Source organism: Entelurus aequoreus, linkage group LG06 (assembly GCF_033978785.1).
Source record: "Entelurus aequoreus isolate RoL-2023_Sb linkage group LG06, RoL_Eaeq_v1.1, whole genome shotgun sequence".
In the NCBI taxonomy this organism is placed as follows: Eukaryota; Metazoa; Chordata; class Actinopteri; order Syngnathiformes; family Syngnathidae; genus Entelurus; species Entelurus aequoreus.
In genome coordinates this window covers 42,282,610-42,304,785 of record NC_084736.1, presented here as the reverse complement: position 1 = coordinate 42,304,785, position 22,176 = coordinate 42,282,610, and the positions used below count along the sequence as shown (strand labels likewise).

General features: G+C 38.8%; 1 protein-coding gene across 2 annotated transcripts in view; it reads left to right on the top strand.

The window, feature by feature from the left end:
• Nucleotides 1-19,112, top strand: part of LOC133652221 (proline dehydrogenase 1, mitochondrial-like) — an 82,592-nt gene extending 63,480 nt beyond the window's left edge. The window contains exons 13-15 of one of the 2 annotated variants that reach the window (XM_062050726.1): nt 4,300-4,398; nt 4,472-4,560; nt 16,093-19,112. In XM_062050726.1, the coding sequence (XP_061906710.1) occupies nt 4,300-4,398; nt 4,472-4,560; nt 16,093-16,283 (379 nt within the window). In that variant the 3' untranslated portion in view covers nt 16,284-19,112. The remainder of the gene's footprint in view (nt 1-4,299; nt 4,399-4,471; nt 4,561-16,092) is intronic. The other variant, XM_062050727.1, reaches the window with a different exon arrangement.
• The last annotated feature ends 3,064 nt before the right edge of the window (nt 19,113-22,176 follow it).

Below are 22,176 nucleotides of genomic sequence, written 5' to 3'. Positions count from 1 at the left end.
ACTGTAAATTTTACCATAAAATTCTGGAGATTGAGCTGCCAGTTTTTTTTAGCCGTAAAATAACTAGTTGCATTTGAATTTAAGACCCCTGCTCTACAGTAAAGTTGTGAATTGCTGACGTTCTATGAAAAACAGATAATATTGGCTTCACCCACGTCCAATAATGAAAACCTTAACGGTTCGAAATTTGACATCTTCCATGTGTGTAATCTGTGTGGGTAAAGTTTGAAAGTGGTCGGATGAAATATCTAGGAGGAGCTGGTTACAGAACAACACCTGAAAATGGCAATAAATCGGCAGAAAATGACCTTTTTGAACCTTTTGAGGTTAAAAATGCACATAAAAAACGCAGAGTTGCATGTTAACTTAATTAGGCACATGACCAATGTTCCCTCCAATTTTTCATGTGTCTGCGAAAACGCAAAAAACTTCCAGAGCACAGTGAAGTGAAGTGAAGTGAATCATATTTATATAGCGCTTTTTCTCTAGTGACTCAAAGCGCTTTACATAGTGAAACCCAATATCTAAGTTACATGTAAACCAGTGTGGGTGGCACTGGGAGCAGGTGGGTAAAGCGTCTTGCCCAAGGACACAACGGCAGTGACTAGGATGGCGGAAGCTGGGATCGAACCTGGAACCCTCAAGTTGCTGGCACGGCCACTCTACCAACCGAGCTAAACCGCCCACAGTGTGAACAGACGTGCACACTGTGGCCACACCTGTCCCAAACCTGACTTAATGACAAGCTAAATCTTAAATCAATTGACAGCAGTCATTTTCATGAGATTATTTTCTAATTTAAGTGACTTCCAGCGTGTCTGGGTGGGGGTCTTACTTTGGAAATAATTTGTACTCCTTTCAGAGATCTCATTTAATTCCCCTTAAAACATTCACATGTTGCACAATGAAATGTAAGCATGGGATGGAGTGTATACATTCCTGTAACTTTCTGTCTGTAAAATGTATATTTTTATGAGCATTTCTGTCATCTCGTAACAGCATTTCATGATTAATATCCATAAATTAACTTTCTTAATAAATGACAGTAGAATAAGCACACATCTAATTGAGAAGTCATAGTGTAACGACCTGGGGCCGTACTTATCAAGCTTCTTAGAATTACTCCTAAGAAGTCTGCTAAGAGTTGACTTAAGAGTAAATACATTCTTCGCTGAAAGCTGCACTTAAAAGTTAGTTATCAAGCGTCTTACTCACACTTTCAGCGAAGTGTAGGACTGAATCTTAAGTGTCACACTCAGAGCTGAATTACGACATTACTATGTGCCGTAAACGGAATTTTAGGTGACGTCATTTCTGTGTCCATAGAAATGACCAATCACGGAAGGGAATCCCTTGTCTAAGAATAAAGAAATATCTTAGAAATATTTAAGTGGACAATGGGAGTGTATATTTTGACAATAAACTACAAAAGAATACAAAACAAACAAACAATATTGGCAATGAATCAAAAATAAATGTTTCCTTTTTGTTGCACCTTTCCTGCTTCCTGCTCCCAGACCGTAACAAAGAGGCAGGGGAGACACTTCTCCAGGATGTATGCTCGGGGCAACACCCTTCACTTTACCCGGCAGTGGGTCTCCACAGCGGACGACTTTAGAGTGAATGATGAGTCCGGCGATTAGTTGCAAATCTTGCTTTATTGATTTCTTGCACACAGCCAATCCAACACAAAACAAACTAGTCCCCGCTCGCACTCACAATACCGCTCCCTCTCTTCTCTCGCCCACACACTCACTGACGTCACTCACCTCACATGCTGTAACCTAGTGTATGTGTGTACCACACACATACGCTACTCTCATAACATTTTCTTTCCAATAATTAATTAGGCAACTAATTTGAAACTGGTGTGGGTGGCTCTATATATACTAGTCCACTGCAGCCACATGCAGAAATCAACAAGGAATCGAAAAGTATTAAATCTGTGACAAAAATAATACCTGCTCTGTCCAAACGATACCGTTTGATCAGCTGCTCGTCATCAAACAAAGATGAACGTTCGCGCACGTCTCTCGCCTCAGTACCATCCCCTGCTGGCAACTCCTAACCACTTAAGACACCTCTGAAGGTCTCTTAAATATCGTGGAGAGTAGGAGTGATTCTTAGACTTAAGAACGTTGATAAAAAGCTTTTATTCTTAAGTTTGAGAGTAGGACTAAATTTCGCAAATTTTCAGGACATAAGTGTAAAATGGCACTCTAAGAAGCTTGATAAGTACGGCCCCTGGCATTTACTCTTTATTTGTAGTGTGGGAGTTGTCTGACTTTTTGTGTGGCCGATAAAGAGTTGGTATTGGTCCAGTTGGTACGGCATGATTATGATTTTGGTCAAATATGGCGGTATGTGGATAAACTCTTTACTAGTGGTCCTGTTGCGTGGTGAAAATCGCTGTTTGGCCCGCGGACCATCGCCCCATTTTCACTTTGGCCTTTGGGGGAAAAACGTTTGGGCACCCCTGCTCGAGACAATGTTGTAATTTCCAATGCCAACAAAGCAATTGACCAAAAAACGCTCCAACGCAAGTTAAGTAAGGCTCCACTCTACCAAAAAATGTGCTAGCTTGATGCTAATATACATTGGATTTGCTATTGACATGCCATTGATTAGCATTAGCAGTTTTACATGGCGATTTCAACACCTTCAAATTTGTTAGTAAAAACTACAACTGATGTGCGTAATAAGTACAATACTTACAGTGTTACCACTTTTTAGGCCGCAACAAAAAGACAAATAAACCCCACTACATAACGTCTTGAACATCTTGGATGATAATAAAACAACTGGACAGCAGTTATCAGAATGAACTCATTTTTAAATGTTACATTTAAAAATGAATATTTAAAGAAACTTAAAAATTGGTACTGTTGGTATCCATTCTCAAGTACCGGGAATGTGTACCGTATCGGTTCAAATATGAACGGTACCCATCCATAATGATGAGGAACACGTACCTCAGTCATGTAAAGAGTTCTTTCTTTGAAATAATTCTAATCTTATGAAATGTAAAGCCTCAAGTCACACGACACTGTCAGTTTAAATGCTAATCAACACTTAGCAAATTGGATTTAAAGTAATTATTTATTTGGTAAATACAACACCCAAAAGCAGTGAAGTTGTCACGTTGTGTAAATGGTAAATAAAAAAAGAATACAATGATTTGCAAATCTCTTTCAACCTATATTCAATTGAATAGACTGCAAAGACAAGATACTCAACGTTCAAACTGAGAAACTTTGTTATATTTTGCAAATATTAGCTCATTTGGAATTTGATGCCTGCAACATCTTTCAAAAAAGCTGGCACAAGTGGCAAAAAAGACTGAAAAAGTTGAAGAATGGTCATGTAACACTTATTTGGAATATCCCACAGGTGAACAGGCTAATTGGGAACAGGTGGGTGCCATGATTGGGTATAAAAGCAGCTTCCATGAAATGCTCAGTCATTCACAAACAAGGATGGGGTGAGGGTCACCACTTTGTCAACAAATGCCTGAGCAAATTGTCCAATAGTTTTAGAACAACATTTCTCAACGAGCTATATCAAGGAATTTAGGGATTTCATCATCTACGGTCCGTAATATCATCAAAAGGTTCAGTGTATTAGTGCCAAAAGCGGCCTTGCCGCACGTAAGCGGCAAGGCCAAAAACCAACATTGAATGCTTCGATCCCTCAGGCGGTACTGCATCAAAAAGCGACATTAGTGTGCAAAGGATCACCACATGGGCTCAGGAACACTTCAGAAAACCACTGTCAGTAACTACAGTTGGTCGCTACATCTGTAAGTGCAATTTAAAACTCTACTATGCAAAGCCAAATCAATTCATCAACAACACCCAGAAACGCCACGGGCTTCGCTGGGCCCGAGTTCATCTAAGATGGACTGATGCAAAGTGGAAAAGTGTTCTGTGGTCTGACGAGTCCACATTTCAAATTGTTTTTTGAAAACTGTAGACGTTCTGTCCTCCGGACCAAAGAGGAAAAGAACCGTCCGGATTGTTATAGGTGCAAAGTGTAAAAGCCAGCATCTGTGATGGTATGGGGGTGTATTAGTGCCAAAGGCATGGGTAACTTACATATCTGTGAAGGCACCATTAATGCTGAAAGGTACATACTTTAATAAAATAAAATACATGTTCTATCTGGGAATTGCTATTATACATTTTGATGTGGTAACCATGGTTATGGCATGGTGACAACATGATGACATCATCTCTTAACCGTTTCCAATGACATGATGAATTTGAATTACAAGCTTTACAGAACTGTGTTTGTATCCAGATGTTTGGATTACGTGCTGGATGAGATTGCGCTCAACCGGAACGCCAACGTTATGGTTGCATCCCATAATGAGAACACAGTGAAACACACACTGATGAGGTAGTTTTCACTTCTTTCCGTGCTGGTGTGAACCTTTAGTGTGCAAATAATGTTGTTATTGTGTCCCCATCAGAATGAACACGCTTGCTCTGTTGCCCAGTGACAATAAAGTGTTTTTCGGCCAACTGCTGGGCATGTGTGACCAGATCAGCTTCCCACTGGGTGAGCAGGACACCTTGTTACATACTGTGTTGGTCTGGACCCCAGGGTGCAGAGACGAATGGGACAGGTAGCAATTATTTGAGTGGGGGAAAAAGTAGGTAGCACCAGCGTGAGTTATTTTATTATGAGGTGAGTTATTTTGGTGTTGAGTTATTTTGTAGTTTTAACTTTTAACTTCCCCTCTGTGCCACTGGCAACATGGACACACGTGTTCCTGGTTGCCAATCAGGCTCTTGTATGCCAGCCCTGAAGACTATTCTTTGTGTAGTGGTTTCCCGCAACCTCTGCCAGTCTGCTTTGGATCTTGTGTCGGTTTACGTTTTGTGTGCACTTTCTAGCTGCACTAGTTTGTTTCTTAAATATACTTTTTACCTGCATTCCACCCGCTGTTCTCTGCATCTTGGGGTCACGCTGTAAACAACGCTCCTGTTCCGGACAATACCTGGAACTGCATGGTTACAGCGTGTATTTAAAACATGTGTATAAATATATATATATGTAAATATATATATATACATATAAGTGTATACATGTGCATGTATGTATATATATATATATATATATATATATATATATATATATATATATATATATATATATATATATATATATATATATATATATATATATATATATATATATATATATATATAAATGGCACATTTTAGCTGCTTCATATATATATATATATACACAGTGTATATACAATATACTGTATATATATATATATATATATATATATATATAGTATATGTAGTAAATATATATATATATATATATATATATATATATATATATATATATATATATATATATATATATATATATATATATATATATATATATACATATACATATATATATATATATATATATATATATACATGTGTGTATATATATATATATATATATATATATATATATATATATATATATATATATATATATAGCTGCTTCATATATATATATATATATATATACACAGTGTATATACAATATACTGTATATATATATATATATATATATATATATATATATATATATATATATATATATATATATATATAGTATATGTAGTATATATATATATATATATATATATATATATATATATATATATATATACATATACATATATATATATATATATATATATACATGTGTGTGTATATATATATATATATATATATATATATATATATATATATATATATATATATATATATATATATATATATATATATATATATATATATATATATATACACATGTATATATACTACATATGCAGTATATATATATTTATATATATATATATATACACATGTATATATACTACATATGCAGTATATATATATATATATATATATATATATATATATATATATACATACACATGTATATATACTACATATACAGTATGTATATATATATATATATATATATATATATATATATATATATATATATATATATATATATATATATACAATATATATATACAATATATATATATGTATGGATAGATATATATAGATATATATATTGTATATATACTGTATATATATATATATGAAACAGCTAAAATGCGCCAAGCTGTTTTTTTTTAATAATTTCCATAAAGTTCAGTGAGCAGGTTGTGTAATGTGTGACATATTTGTTAACTTTTTGTTCTGGTTGAATTTTTTTTCCCGCGCCATGACTAGGCAACGTTGTTTGGATTGGGTCATCTAAGTAAATGCTGTGCGTTCAGTTATTAGAAAGTATGCTCCATGGTCACCGGACTGAGTCGAGTTGACAAATAAGTAGCTATCAAACAGCCAGAAATGTAATATGTAATCACCTGGCCAGATTGCTTGTACTTGTGCGGTCTCACGGGCCAAATTGAAGGTCCCGGTGGACCACAATTGCCGTAATTTGGACACCCTTGGTCTATAACAATAATTTTTTAGCTGAGTTCACCACTGAGGGGTCTTTACATGCAGACCACATAGACTGCGTGAGGAGGCCCTATAACAATGACACATGCACCGAGACACCTTTGCATTGACGACTTGTCTCCATGTCGGCTCTGGCCCCGAGGTTTGTCAATCACACAAACAACCAGCCGCGACAGGAAGTTGCCCCCTCCTCTTGAAAGGTTCTTGTGTCGATGGAAACAGACATGTGCTACTTTGCTGTTTTCCGGAGGGAGGAAGCAACCATCGTGGATGGTCTTTGAATCGCACAACAACTTTGTGATGAATCTGATTACAAATATTCATCGTTTGAAAGGGCTATTTTAAACACACTTAATCCACGAATAAATAGATGGTAGACACATTTCCACAATTATTCTTAATGAATTAAATATTGTCATAGATTATAAAAAAAAGGTTATTACCTTCTGTATATGTTTTTACCCCAAAAAATTAATAGGACTGTGAATTTTTGGGTCATACACGATTCGATTCGATTCTTGGGGGTAATGATTTGATTCAGAATCGATTTTCAATTCAAAACCATTCTCGATTCAAAATTTTTTTTAATAACATTGGGTGCTGGTTCTATGGTTAACTACGTTCCTCCATAAAATACATAAACAGCTCTGATGAATCCATACATTACTTATAAATTGTTTAATAAATTCTACCCAAACATTTAATGAAGTCAAATACAAGTAAGTCAACAAGAGAAGTAATCAACACTTCTCTTTTCTAATGTAAATCTGTACAGCAGATAAACAAATCATCTACATCAACAATATGATATGCCTGGCTGGATGGGACAGATTAATTATTTTGTAATCAATTAAGAATCGTTACAAGTAAGAATCGTGATTCATTCGAGCATCGATGTTTTTTTAAACCCCTAAAAATTAAAGCCCTGCAAGTAAAAAAATAAAATTATTTATTTATTTAAAAAAAAAAACAATTTTTGACTATTTTTAAATTGATTAAGAATCGTTACAAGTAAGAATCGCTATTCATTCGAAAATCTATGTTTTTTTAAACCCCTAATAATTAAAGCCCTCTCAGCAACCTTTACACCCAATATAGTAGCCTTGAGTGTGTTCTACTATAAACTGCAGTACTCACTGGTGGGGATGCAATTAACGACTATTTTAATGGTCGACTCGTCATCAACTATCTTAACGATTAGTCGACTAGTCGGATTATAAAGCGCCCACATATTCAGTGGCTCTAATTTAGCCATCAACTTTTCAATTCGGCTTGGGATATTTTGGGTACAACAAATTTGACAAATTCGGTCATAAATATATAATTATACTGTAACCATGCAGCTCATTAGGCTTAAACTGTTGTCCATTTACAGGTAAGAACAGGAAAACTGCAAAATAACAAGAATATTTTTATGTTAAAAAAAAAGGACAGTTAAAATAGCAATAACAACAAACGATAATAAAAATAACTTTCTGAAAAAAAAAAAAAACATTTTGTAATGATGTGTTTGAAAAGATGCACACTAGGGTTGTACGGTAAACTGGTACTAGTATAGTATTGCGGTACTAATGAATCAAAAACGGTACTATATTCTGTTTGAAAAGTACCGGTTCCCCCTTCTTTAAATTTTTAAATTTTTTAACGGGCATGACGGCGCGTCTCACGTCATGATATTGCTGGTTTTACAAGCAGAGGAGCATGTTCGGCAGTGCACACACACGGAGTACTTACAAGAAGACACAGTGTATAGATAGAAAAGGGAGAATGGACGCATTTTGGTCTACAAACTAAAGATAAATGTGAAGTTATAACACTGAAACACCCTCAGGAAGAGGTGCTTTAAGACATGGCTAGCTAGCTAGCAGCTAACATCCATCTGCGGTCGGCAGTGTTTTAGCTACTTCTAAATCACTAATTCTGGCCTCCATGGCGACAAATAAAGTAAGTTTCTTACAAGTATCATCTCTGCAGGATGAGACATAGCTAAACATGCTTCACTACACACCCTAGGACAGGGGTCAGCAACCCGCGGCTCTTGAGCCGCATGCGGCTCTTTAGTGCCACCCTAGTGGCTCCCTGGAGCATTTTAAAAAAAGGATTGAAAGTGGAAAAAGATGGGGAAAAAATGTTGTTTTTGATATAATATGTTTTTTGTTTGATGACAAACATGAGACAAACCTTCCCAATTGTTAGAAAGCCCACTGTTTAATATGTTTGTGTGATGAGAGTGTTTGGTGAACATCGTTTTGTCCTACTAATTTCGGCAGTTCTTGAACTCACCATAGTGTGGACTGTGATGCAACAGTTTGTTTACATGTAAAATCTTCCCCTCCTTCTTTGTCTCATTTTGTCCACCAAAAGTTGTATACCGTATTTTCCGCACTATAAGCCGCACCGGGTTATAAGCCGCACCTTCAATGAATGGCATATTTCAAAACTTTGTTCACCTATAAGCCGCACCGGGTTATTAGCCGCACCTACGCTGCGCTAAAGGGAATGTCAAAAAAACAGTCAGATAGGTCAGTCAAACTTTAATAATATATTACAAACCAGCGTTCTAACAACTCTGTTCACTCCCAAAATGTAATGTGCAAATGTGCAATCACAAAAATAGTAACACTCAAAATAGTGCAGAGCAATAGCAACATCAATAACTCAACGTTGCTCGAACGTTAATGTCACACAACACACAAAATAAACAGTTGCTGTGAAATAGTAGTCTGTGTGCGGATGGAGAGATTGCGTCTTTTCATGAACCGGAAACACCAAGAAGCACCACCTTCAAAATCATCCAAGTGAAGTTTGCTTGCTAGCGCTGTTGCCTTCATTCGAATAGTGATGATACTGACACTTCTGCTTGCTGCTCTCTGCTCAACAACCCACTGTTCGAGTTTGTCCTCCAACTGTTGCCATCTTGCTTTGTTCCCTCGGAAACTCTGTTTTGTCTTCTTTACTTGGCGCAGGTCATCTTGTTGCTTCCTCCACTTACGCACCATTGATTCATTTATGTTCAATTCTCTCGCTGCTGCTCTATTTCCGTGTTCTTCTGCGTGACTTATTGCCTTGAGTTTGAATTCTGCGTTGTACGCGTGTCTCTTAGTAGGAGCCATTTTGTGGTCTTTACAGAAACACACAAATGAAATGAAACGTAATATCCGCACGCTTCTTCTTCTACGGGGGCGGTTGCTTACCGTAGAAGAAGAAGCGCTTCCTCTTCTACGGGGAAAAAAGATGGCACCTGTTTACCATAGTTGCGAGACCTAAACTTTATGAAAATGAATATTAATATTAAACCATATATAAGGCGCACCGGGTTATAAGGCGCACTGTCATCGTTAGATACAATTTGTGGTTTATAGGTGCGGCTTATAGTGCAGAAAATACAGTACTGTGCATGAATGCACAAAAGTGCGCTTTGTTAATGTTATTGACTTGTTGGAGTGCTAATCAGGCATATTTGGTCAGTACATGACTGCAAGCTAATCAATGCTAACATGGTATTTAGGCTAGCTGTATGTACATATTGCATCATTATGCCTCATTTGTAGCTATATTTGAGCTCATTTAATTTCCTTTACTTTTACCCTCTTTGTTTATAATTTAGTTTTGCATGTCTCATGACACATTATCTGTATGTAATATTGGCTGCATTGCAGATAGTTGTTTGTGTGCCATGTTGTTCCAGACCACAGCAAACATTACCAAGCTTGCCAAAGATTGTAATAAATCTATTAAAAGAAGACAGCCCTAACTTGGACACACACATCTATACCTTTGGCCATTAAAAGCCAGTAACTTCCAGGAGTTATCTCACCTTCTGAGTAGCCTCTGATTTACTATAGTTTCTAATGTTGTAAATATGTGTGGAATATTTATTACATTTCAACATTTCTGTCCACGAAGATTTGTTTCAGCCTGCGACACATAGTCATTTTGATATTAGGCTATTATAGCTAATATAGACACTTACATCATGCGTTGCCTTCATTATAAGACTTATACACAGCTTTTCATTTTTTGCGGCTCCAAACAGATTTGTTTTTTGTAATTTTGGTCCAATATGGCTCTTTCAATGTATTGGGTTGCCGACCCCTGCCCTAGGAGGATATAATAGCTCACCGGCGTCACCGCTAACAAATGACAGTGCTCCTGAATGTAAACAAAACATCCACCGGTACCAAAATATTGGTATCGGGACAACAGTAACACTGATATATTATTGAATATTGATTAACTCCTTTTTTTAGCTCTCTAATACACTCAATGTATATAATTGTATCATTGTTTAATTCTTAACATTTTAGCCATCTAATAGATTGTAGGTTCAAGCTTATAATCTTATGCGTTAGTTATTGTGCCTTTCTTCATGACGCTGCTTTAAAAAGTACTTCAACTGATTCAGACAAAGTTTAGCTGTCAGAAGTAGTCTACGATATCAGTCAAATCTATTTTTTTACACAACTTCGTCCCACACTCGTTAGCTAGCTAGCAAGGTACAAGCTAACAATCGTACCGAGTTGGGACCGCATCCTCAAGATGTCCTCCGCTTTTAATGCTCCTGGATCACACATGCGGTGTCATGGAAACAAAATGAGCAAGGTGAATTCATGTTTTGGACAAGAATAGGAGGAAATATTCACACACTTGACATGTTTTCACCCGAAATGTTGACGTGAGAAGAACACGAGTGATGACGTCACGACCATGTAGACCAATTGTTATTGTCTGCGACAAATTGTATTGTCGACTAATCATTGCACCCCTACTCACTGGGAGCGATGGGTACTGAACCGGGACTCTTTTTACCGAATCCTACAGGACACCGATTCACGTAAAAACCATTGGTGCCATGTTTCCTTGCCTGGGTTGTTAATGATATGTGATATTTAAGACATTTAAAGGCCTACTGAAACCCACTACTACCGACCATGCAGTCTGATAGTTTATATATCAATGATGAAATCTTAACATTGCAACACATGCCAATACGGCCGGGTTAACTTATAAAGTGCAATTTTAAATTTCCCGCCACACTTCCGCTTGAAAACGTCTCGGTATGATGACGTATGCACGTGACGTAGCCAGTTTAACAGAGGTATGGCTTCCCCATTGAAGCCAATACGAAATAGCTCTGTTTTCATCTCATTATTCCACAGTATTCTGGACATCTGTGTTGGTGAATCTGTTGCAATTTGTTCATTGCATTATGGAGAAAAGCTGAGCAAGCAAAGAAGAAAGTTGTCGGTGCAAAGCGGATATTTTGCGAGGGAAGTCAGCAACACAACACAGCCGGTGTTTGTTTACATTCCCGAAAGATGCAGTCAAGATCGAAGAACTCGGACGACAGAGACTCTAACCAGGAGGACTTTGATTTGGATACACAGACGCGATACCGTGAGTACGTAACTGCGCTTCCAAACATTTGATCGCTTGCTATAACTAGCTCGAGCTAGTAGCTAGGAGCTAGGAGCTAGGAGCTAGGAGCTAGATTAATTTGTGGCATATTAAATATAAGCCTGGTTGTGTTGTGGCTAATAGATTATATATATGTCTTGTGTTTATTTACTGTTGTTGTCATTCCCAGCTGAATATCAGGTCCCACCCGCGCGCTTCCAAACATTTGATTGCTTGCCCGTACGTGCGTGTCATGTACGTAACTTTGGTTAAATATATAAGCTTTATGAACCTTGGGTTAGGTGAACAGTTCTTTGGACTGAGTGAGTGTGTGTGTTGTGCAGGTGTTTGAATTGTATTGGCAGGTTATATATACGGGATCCCGTCCATATAACCCGCTCGAGCTATAACTAGCTCGAGCTAGTAGCTAGGAGCTAGGAGCTAGGATAACAAATACCTAGGTGTTTTTATGCGGGATTAATTTGTGGCATATTAAATATAAGCCTGGTTGTGTTGTGGCTAATAGAGTATATATATGTCTTGTGTTTATTTACTGTTGTAGTCATTCCCAGCTGAATATCAGGTCACCCCCGGCTCTCACAGCATCTTCCCTATCTGAATCGCTTCCACTCCCCACTAGTCCTTCACTTACATTTTCCTCATCCACAAATCTTTCATCCTCGCTCAAATTAATGGGGAAATCGTCGCTTTCTCGGTCCGAATCTCTCTCACTTCTGGCGGCCATCATTGTAAACAATAGGGAACTTTGCGGATATGTTCAATTGACTACGTCACGCTATTTCCGGTAGGGGCAAGCCTTTTTTTCATCAGATACCAAAAGTTGCGATCTTTATCGTCGTTGTTTTACACTAAATCCTTTCAGCAAAAATATGGCAATATCGCGAAATGATCAAGTATGACACATAGAATAGATCTGCTATCCCCGTTTAAATAAAACAATTTCATTTCAGTAGGCCTTTAATATTGCTACTACTTTTATCTGTGCTACAAAATATGGTCTGTTATACAATTTTTTTCACTAGTAGCACCGGTGCTACTAGTGAAAAACCTTGTTCACTAGTAGCACCGGTGTTACTAGTGAACAAGCTGATTTTTTTGTCTGTGACAAATTGTATTGTCGACGAATCGTTGCACACCTACTCATTGGTAGGGATGGGTACTGAACCGGGACTCTTTTGGCACCGACCGAATCCTACAGGACAACGATTCACGTAAAATCCATGTTTCGTTGCCTATGTTGTTAATGAAATTGTGATATTTAAAACATTTAATTTTGCTACTACATTTTTTCTGTGCTACAAACTATGTTCTGTTCTACAAGCAAGGAAACATGGCACCGATGGATTTTACGTGAACGGTGTCCTGTAGGATTCGGTCGGTGAAAAAAGAGTCTCTGTTCAGTCTCCATCCCTACCAGTGAACAAAATATGGTCTGTTGTACACGTTTGTACAATGTTTTTTGTAGCACACCAGTGCTACTAGTGAACTAGCTGATTTTTTTTTCTGCGACAAATTTTATTGTCGACGAATCGTTGCACCCCTACTCACTGGTAGATATGGGTACTGAACCGGGACTCTTTTGGTACCAACCGAATCCCACAGGACACCGATTCACGTAAAATCCAGCAGTGCCATGTTTCCTTACTTGGGTTGCTCATGAAATTGTGATATTTAAGACATTTATATTGCTACTACTTTTTTTCTGTGATACAAAATATGTTCTGTACTACCATTTTTTTCACTAGTAGCACCAGTGCTACTCGTGAAAAAGCTTTTTCACGAGTAGCACCGGTGCTACTAATGAACTAGAAGATTTTTTTGTCTGCGACAAATTTTATTGTCGACGAATTGTTGCACCCCTCCTCACTGGTAGGGATGGGTACTGAATCAGGACTTTTTTGGCACGACCGATTCCTACAGGACACAGATTCACGTAAAATCCATCGGTGCCATGTTTCCTTGCCTGGGTTGTTGATGAAATTGGGATATTTAAGACATTTAATATTGCTACTACTTTTTTTCTGTGCTACAAATTATGGTCTGTTGTACAATTTTTTTTTTTGCACCTCTACTCATTGCTAGGGATGGGGACTGAACCGGGACTCTTTTTGCACTGACCGAATCCTACAGGACACCGATTCACGTAAAATCCATCCATCGAAAAAATTTAGTAGCAATATTAAATGTCTTAAAAATCACATATCAATAACAACCCAACCCATTAACAACATGGCACCGTGAATCTGTGTCCTATGGGATTCGGTCGGTGCAAAAAGAGTCCCGGTTCAGTACCCATCTCTACCAGTCAGTAGGGGTGTAACGATTCGTCGACAATACAATTTGTCGCAGACAAAACAATCAGCTTTTTCACAAGTAGCACCAGTGCTACTAGTGAAAACCAAATTGTAGAACAGACCATATTTTGTAGCACAGGAATAATGTAGTAGTAATATTAAATGTCTTAAATATCACATATCATTAACAACCCAGGCAAGGAAACATGGCACCGATGGATTTTACATGAATCGGTGTCCTGTAGGATTCGGTCAGTGCAAAAAGAGTCCCGGTTCCGTACCCATCCCTACCAGTGAACAAAATATGGTCTGTTGTACAATTTTTTTTTTCACTAGAAGCACCGGTGTTACTAGTGAAAAAACATTTTCACTAGTAACACCGGTGCTACTAGTGAACAAGCTGATTTGTTTGTCTGCAACAAATGTTATTGTCGACAAATTGTTGCACCCCTACTCATTGGTAAGGATGGGTACTGAACCGGGACTCTTTTGGCACCGACAGAATCCTACAGGACAACGATTCACGTAAAATCCATGTTTCGTTGCCTATGTTGTTAATGAAAATGTGATATTTAAAACATTTAATATTGCTACTACATTTTTTCTGTGCTACAAACTGTTCTGTTCAAAAAAAAAATCTAGTTCACTAGTAATACCGGTGCTACTAGTGAAGACGCATCTTCACTAGTAGCACTGGTGCTACTAGTGAAAAAAATTGTAGTACAGACATATTTTGTAGCACAGAAAAAAAGCAGAAGCAATATTAAATGTCTTAAATATCACAATTTGATTAGCAACCCAAGCAAGGAAACATGGCACCGATGGATTTTACGCGAACGGTGGTGTCCTGTAGGATTCGGTCGGTGCAAAAAGAGTCCCGGTTCAGTCTCCATCCCTACCAGTGAACAAAATATGGTCTGTTGTACAATTTTTTTTGTAGCACACCAGTGCTACTAGTGAGCTAGCTGATTTTTTTGTCTGCGAACATTTTTATTGTCGACGAATCATTGCACCCCTACTCACTGGAAGGGATGGGTACTGAACCGGGACTCTTTTGGTACCAACCGAATCCCACAGGGCACCGATTCACGTAAAATCCATCGGTGCCATGTTTCCTTACTTGGGTTGCTAATCAAATTGTGATATTTAAGACATTTAATATTGCTTCTGCTTTTTTTCTGTGCTACAAAATATGTTCTGTACCACAATTTTTTTCACTAGTAGCACCAGTGCTACTAGTGAAGATGCGTCTTCACTAGTAGCACCGGTGTTACTAGTGAACTAGATTTTTATGTCTGCGACAAATTTTATTGTCGACGAATCGTTGCATCCCTAGTCACTGGTAGGGATGGGTACTGAACCGGGACTCTTTTGGCACCGACTGATTCCTACAGGACACCGATTCACGTAAAATCCATCGGTGCCATGTTTCCTTGCCTGGGTTGTTAATGAAATTGTGATATTTAAGACATTTAATATTACTACTACATTTTTTCTGTGCTACAAAATATGGTCTGTTCTACAATTATTTTTTTTCACGATTTTTTTGTCTACGACAATTTTTTTTTGTCGACAAATCGTTGCACCCCTACTCACTGCTAGGGATGGGTACTAAATCGGGACTCTTTTGGCACCGACCGATTCCCATAGGACACCGATTCACGTAAAATCCATCGCTGCCATGTTTCCTTGCCTGGGTTGTTAAGGATATGTGATTTTCAAGACATTTATTATTGCTACTACATTTTTTCTGTGCTACAAAATATGGTCTGTTGTACAATTTTTTTTTCACTAGTAGCACCGGTTCTACTAGTGAAAAAACTGAGCGTTCAGCCTTGTGTCTAGCTAAGAAGATGTTGCCACGTTGTATGTAATGCCAGGCCAAGCAGGCTTCCCGGTCTACAAGTACGTTCCCTACGGCCCGGTGAGCGAGGTGATGCCCTACTTGACTCGGAGAGCCCAGGAAAACCGAGGCTTCATGAAGGGCGCCCAGAAGGAGAGAGATCTGTTGTGGAAGGAGCTGAAACGCAGACTCGCCTGCGGGGAGCTTCTCTATAGGCCGCTCTACTGAAAGCACACAGGAGGAGATAACGTCAAGGTTTTTTTTTCATCCCCCTCCCCTCCTCATCTTCTGGGCTGTCTCCAACCCATCTTTATGTTTTATCTCTGTGTCTGCATTTCATTCCTTTCTGTCTCCCCCTGCAAAGCCACCGGCACCCATCAGTTGTCGATGCGCTATCCCCCTATACATCTTTTTTCCGCACCTCTCTTTGTCTGCAGAGCTCCGGCATCAATCTCGCCAGCATCTTTAGTGCTCTAACAGGAATTGTGAAAATGTCAACAAGTCCTATGCGGGCGTCGCTTTTCATCCCCGCCATTAATCACGAGCAAGGACACAACTTACAGGCGTCATTTAAATGCCAGTGGAGGAATCATCTGTAATGTTTAAATATTAAAAGGAGCCATATGTAACAATTCCATGTCAAGTCATCATTAAATGGCCCTGATATGTCAAAAGGCATTAATAAATCATGTTCTTTTCCAATACCTCTATAAGTGATAACAGTAGTTCAGCTGGGATATGCTCATTTCAAAATTAGATTTACAGCCCAGAAATATTGTTATTGTTTTCATTTCGATGCCCCGCCCTCCACCGTTTGACCAATTAGAAAGTCTGTGAGTGTGTCACATCCAGGTTGCCAGTCACGCACCGCCATCTTGGTCTGGCTACTGCCACTGGTAAAGTTACTAAACATGTCAGACCTTAGTAAATCTAAAAGTTACCATAATCAACTTATTCATGACAAAGCCAGGAACAAAACCAGTATTTGTATCGGGGATGCCTTTGAAAGATGGAGACGATTGAAGGCGGAGAAGATTTTTTCATCTGACGCCAAACTTGCTTATTTCCTCCTTGATCGGTAAGTCGGGCATTTACGTTTTCTTATTACTTGTAATAAATGGAAATGGACATTTGGTATGTAAAATATATTGTCCAATACAGTCTATGATCTTGTCTAACAAAGCTAGTATGTTCCTGCAACCAATGCTTAGTGTGATGGTGCTTAGCTCCTAGTGTAATGCTTTGCATGCTAGCCCAATCAATGACACATCAACGGGGGAAATATATGCCTGTTAGCCTGTATGTCGATGTGTATTCCAACTGCCAGGGTAAAATATATTTTGGACAAATAAAACCTATGTGGTTATGGGTAGTGTCAGTGCCTATTTCCCTCTCAAATGAGGAAATGGGTTCCAACATTAGCACAGCTGTCATCATGGCAATGTGAAAGGTATGGAGACAGACAAATCACATGATGAAATAATTCCTCATTGGTGTAGCCTGTAGGCATACCTTGGTAAAATGTCTCCTCTTTAGTTTTGGACGTACATTAGGTTGCTAAGCATGCTCTACTTATTTTCACCAGTATAACCATTGCTAGCGTTGGTTGTAGTTGGTTTTAGTCTTTGTTTTCTGATAGTACTGACAATAACCATGATTGCCATTAGTTGTGATATTGTACGCAGGCATGACGTATTTCTGCCTGAAAATAGCCCAATTTCTGTGCCAAATGTGTTGGTTAGAGATTTGTTATTGACAAAACGCTTGTCTATTCAGCTATTATGGTCCCAGCACCTCAACCCCTAGTAAGAGGCAGTGGAAGTTTGAAGTTCCTTGGAATAGCTCAGTACATCCAGCTGGATGGGGCTGCGTATCTGGCAACCTCAGTCAGGGAAGGAGGGAGGGGAATACAGAATTTTGACTGTGATTGCAGTAACCTTTCTGGCCACATTATTACATATGGCACCTTTAAATATATATTCCTTTAAAAAAATAAGGGACACCATAATCAAAATCTTGTTCCAGGAGTTGCTACTTGTGCCTTCAGGGGGAAAAAAAGAGCTATGTTGTGTATATATTGAGAACAATGCTTTGTATTCAGGGTGGGAATTCTCTTTTAATACAAATGCCTGCAGATGCCTCAACACAAGATAAGACTCACAGGTACACTTTCACACCCTAATGAGATCCAACACATGAACTGTATTGATGTTGCATTGTTGTTGTTGCTGTTGTTGTTTTGTGGTGCAGAATACTGAGAGCAGTCAGCTTCATACCTCTGACAGCATCAATCAAAACATAAGCATAGGTGCATTATTGTCTTTGTAAAAGCAGTGGAGGTGCATTAATAAAAACCTCAAGTAAATGCCTCTTTTTTTTTCTTCTCGTGCCACTAGATGGCTGTACACGCTTTTAGGTTTTTTTAATTAGATTTTATTAAAATGTTTTATTTTGTTTCAGTTTATTTCAAACATGCATGCAACACAATTACAATATAATGTGTCACGTCGTGGTCGCATGTTTGTGCGCTGGTCGTTTACCCAAGATGCAGACGGACGTCAGGAAGCAGCGTGCAGGTAGGAAGAATGATTTATTCCAGTAAATCAAGCCCAAAATGCAAAAAAAGTGCCAATGGCACGGAAAGCTAAAGTTCAGAACAAGCCAAAACAATAACAAGAAGCAAAAACTGCCAGACAGAGTGTTGCGAGAGGCAGGAATAAATAGCTCTCTGATTAGTGACCAGGAGCAGGTGAGCGTCCCGACCACTAATCAGAGGCAGGTGACGTTAATCAGCACTCATGGCAACAAAGAAAACAAACCAGGGTGCTGGAACAGAACTAAATCAGCAACCAAGGAAATACCAAACCAAACAAAATGGATCATGACAGTATCCCCCCTTAAGGGACGAATTCCAGATGTCCCAAGATAATTAAAAAAAAAAAAAAAAAAGAACAAGTCCAAAATCACGGGAGGGCGGAGGGAGGACTTGGCCAATTGTCCCCGAATCAACTGGGCGACCACGGAACTGTGGCAAATTGGGAACAGGTGGGTGCCATGATTGGGTAAAAAAGTAGATTCCATTAAATGCTCAGTCATTCACAAACAAGGATTGAGCGAGGGTCACCACTTTGTCAACAAATGTGTGAGCAAATTGTTGAACAGTTTAAGAAAAACCTTTCTCAACCATCTATTGCAAGGAATTTAGGGATTTCACCATCTACGGTCCGTAATATCATCAAAGGGTTCGGAGAATCTGGAGAAATCACTGTACGTAAGCAGCTAAGCCCGTGACCTTCGATCCCTCAGGCTGTACTGCATCAACAAGCGACATCAGTGTGTAAAGGATATCACCACATGGGCTTAGGAACACTTCAGAAACCCACTGTCAGTAACTACAGTTGGTCGCTACATCTGTAAGTGCAAGTTAAAACTCTCCTATGCAAGGCGAAAACCGTTTATCAACGACACCCAGAAACACCGTTGGCTTCGCTGGGCCTGAGCTCATCTAAGATGGACTGATACAAAGTAGAAAAGTGTTCTGTGGTCTGAAGAGTCCACATTTCAAATTGTTTTTGGAAACTGTGGACGTTGTGTCCTCAGGACCAAAGAGGAAAATAACCATCCGGATTGTTATAGGCGCAAAGTTGACAAGCCAGCATCTGTGATGGTATGGGGGTGTATTAGTGCCCAAGACATGGGTAACTTACACATCTGTGAAGGCGCCATTAATGCTGAAAGGTACATACAGGTTTTGGAGCAACATATGGTGCCATCCAAGCAACGTTACCATGGACGCCCCTGCTTATTTCAGCAAGACAATGCCAAGCCACGTGTTACATCAACGTGGCTTCATAGTAAAAGAGTGCGGGTACTAGACTGGCCTGCCTGAAGTCCAGACCTGTCTACCATTGAAAATGTGTGGCGCATTATGAAGCCTAAAATACAACAACGTAGACCCCCGGACTGTTGAACAACTTAAGCTGTACATCAAGCAAGAATGGGAAAGAATTCCACCTGAGAAGCTTAAAAAATGTGTCTCCTCAGTTCCCAAACGTTTACTGAGTATTGTTAAAAGGAAAGGCCATGTAACACAGTAGTGAACATGCCCTTTCCCAACTACTTTGGCACGTGTTGCAGCCATGAAATTCTAAGTTAATTATTATTTGCAAAAAAAAAATAAAGTTTATGAGTTTGAACCAAAATTCTCAGCAACTTCTATAGAAGTACGGTTGAGAGTGTCCTTACCAGCTCAATCACGGTCTAGTATGGAAACTTCACTGCTAAGGACAGGAAGGCTCTCCAGCGAGTGATTAAAACTGCTCAGTACATATCAGGAGCAGCCTTCCCCTCCCTACAGGACATGTACTCTACCAGGGCCACCAGAAGAGCACACAACATCATAAAGGACAGTACACACCCCCAGCACAGTCTCTTCAGCCTCCTACCATCAGGCAGACGATACAGGAGCCTGAAATCCAGGACTACGAGACTGACAAACAGTACCCACAGGCCACCAGGCTTGTGAATGCTAACTTATGAATGCTAGCACCCCCCCCCCCCCGTTTTACTTTTATCTTTTTGAACAAAAGACAGCTACCATGACCACCCCCGAACTGTGAACCATCACTGTAGACACTTTTTACCTATGATCGCTAAAGACACTTTAACTGCTGCTGTGACCCAAGGTCACCTCCATATTTATACTGTTGACTGTCAATCAGAATGTGCAATAATGTAATGTTACTTACTGTGCCTTGTATATTTATTTTTATTTTTATTTTAGCTAAGTACCGTGTGACGTGTTGAAGGGTGGACTAGCAAAGTAAGATTTTCATTGTATGGCAAACTGTCTGTTTAACTGTGCATATGACAATAAACAATCTTGAATCTTGAATCTTGAATCAAATATATTGTCTTTGTAGTGCATTCAACTGAATATGGGTTGAAAATGATTTGCAAATCATTGTATTCCGTTTATATTTACATCTAACACAATTTCCCAACTCATATGGAAAAATATAATCATTTCAAAACGGGAGACAGACTCTGCTAACACAACCTGTATACTCATAGCTTTATGGACTGAAAGACGTTGAAAGCAAAAGCTAATAAACTAACTTTTGAGATGCTCACATCTCTTCGGGTTTGGAAATGTCTTCTGCTTTACGTGCGGGTCAGACTCTGGCTCGTTCATGTATGGTTGGATGCTAAAATCCTTCACTGGTACAATCTTTATTGACAAGTAGCATATACAAAACCCCAAACCAGTGAAGTTGGCACATTGTGTAAATGGTAAATAAAAACAGAATACAATGATTTGAAAATCCTTTTCAACTTATATTCAATTGAATAGACTGCAAAGACAAGATATTTAATGTTCACACTGAGAAATATTTTTTTTTTGTGGAAATAATCATTAACTTAGAATTTAATGGCAGCAACACATTGCAAAAAAGTTGTCACAGGTGCATTTTTACCACTGTGTTACATGGCCTTTCCTTTTAACAACACTCAGTAAACGTTTGGGAACTGAGGAGACCCATTTTTTAAGCTTTTCAGGTGGAATTCTTTCCCATTCTTGCTTGATGTACAGCTTAAGTTGTTCAACAGTCTGGGGGTCTCCGTCAATGGGAGACAGGTCTGGACTACAGGCAGGCCAGTCTAGTTCACGCACTCTTTTACTACGAAGCCATGCTGTTAAAACACGTGGCTTGGCATGGTCTTGTTGAAATAAGCAGGGGCGTCCATGATAACGTTGCTTGGATAGCAACCTATGTTGCTCCACAACCTGTATGTAAATTAATGGTGCCTTCACAGATGTGTAAGTTACCCATGCTTTGGGCACTAATACACCCCCATACCATCACAGATGCTGGCTTTTGAACTTTGCGTCTATAACAAGCCGGATGGTTCTGTTCCTCTTTGGTCCGGAGGTGCGCACAGACGGATGAGCGGCGTTGGCAGGTATCTGAGCCGTAACAGGGATGTTCCTAATAAGTGTTTGATGAGCATTCCTCAACTTTCCCAGTCTTTTTTGCCACTTGTGTCAGCTTTTTTGAAACATGTTGCAGGCATCAAATTCCAAATGAGCTAATATCTGCAAAAAATAAAGTTTTACAGT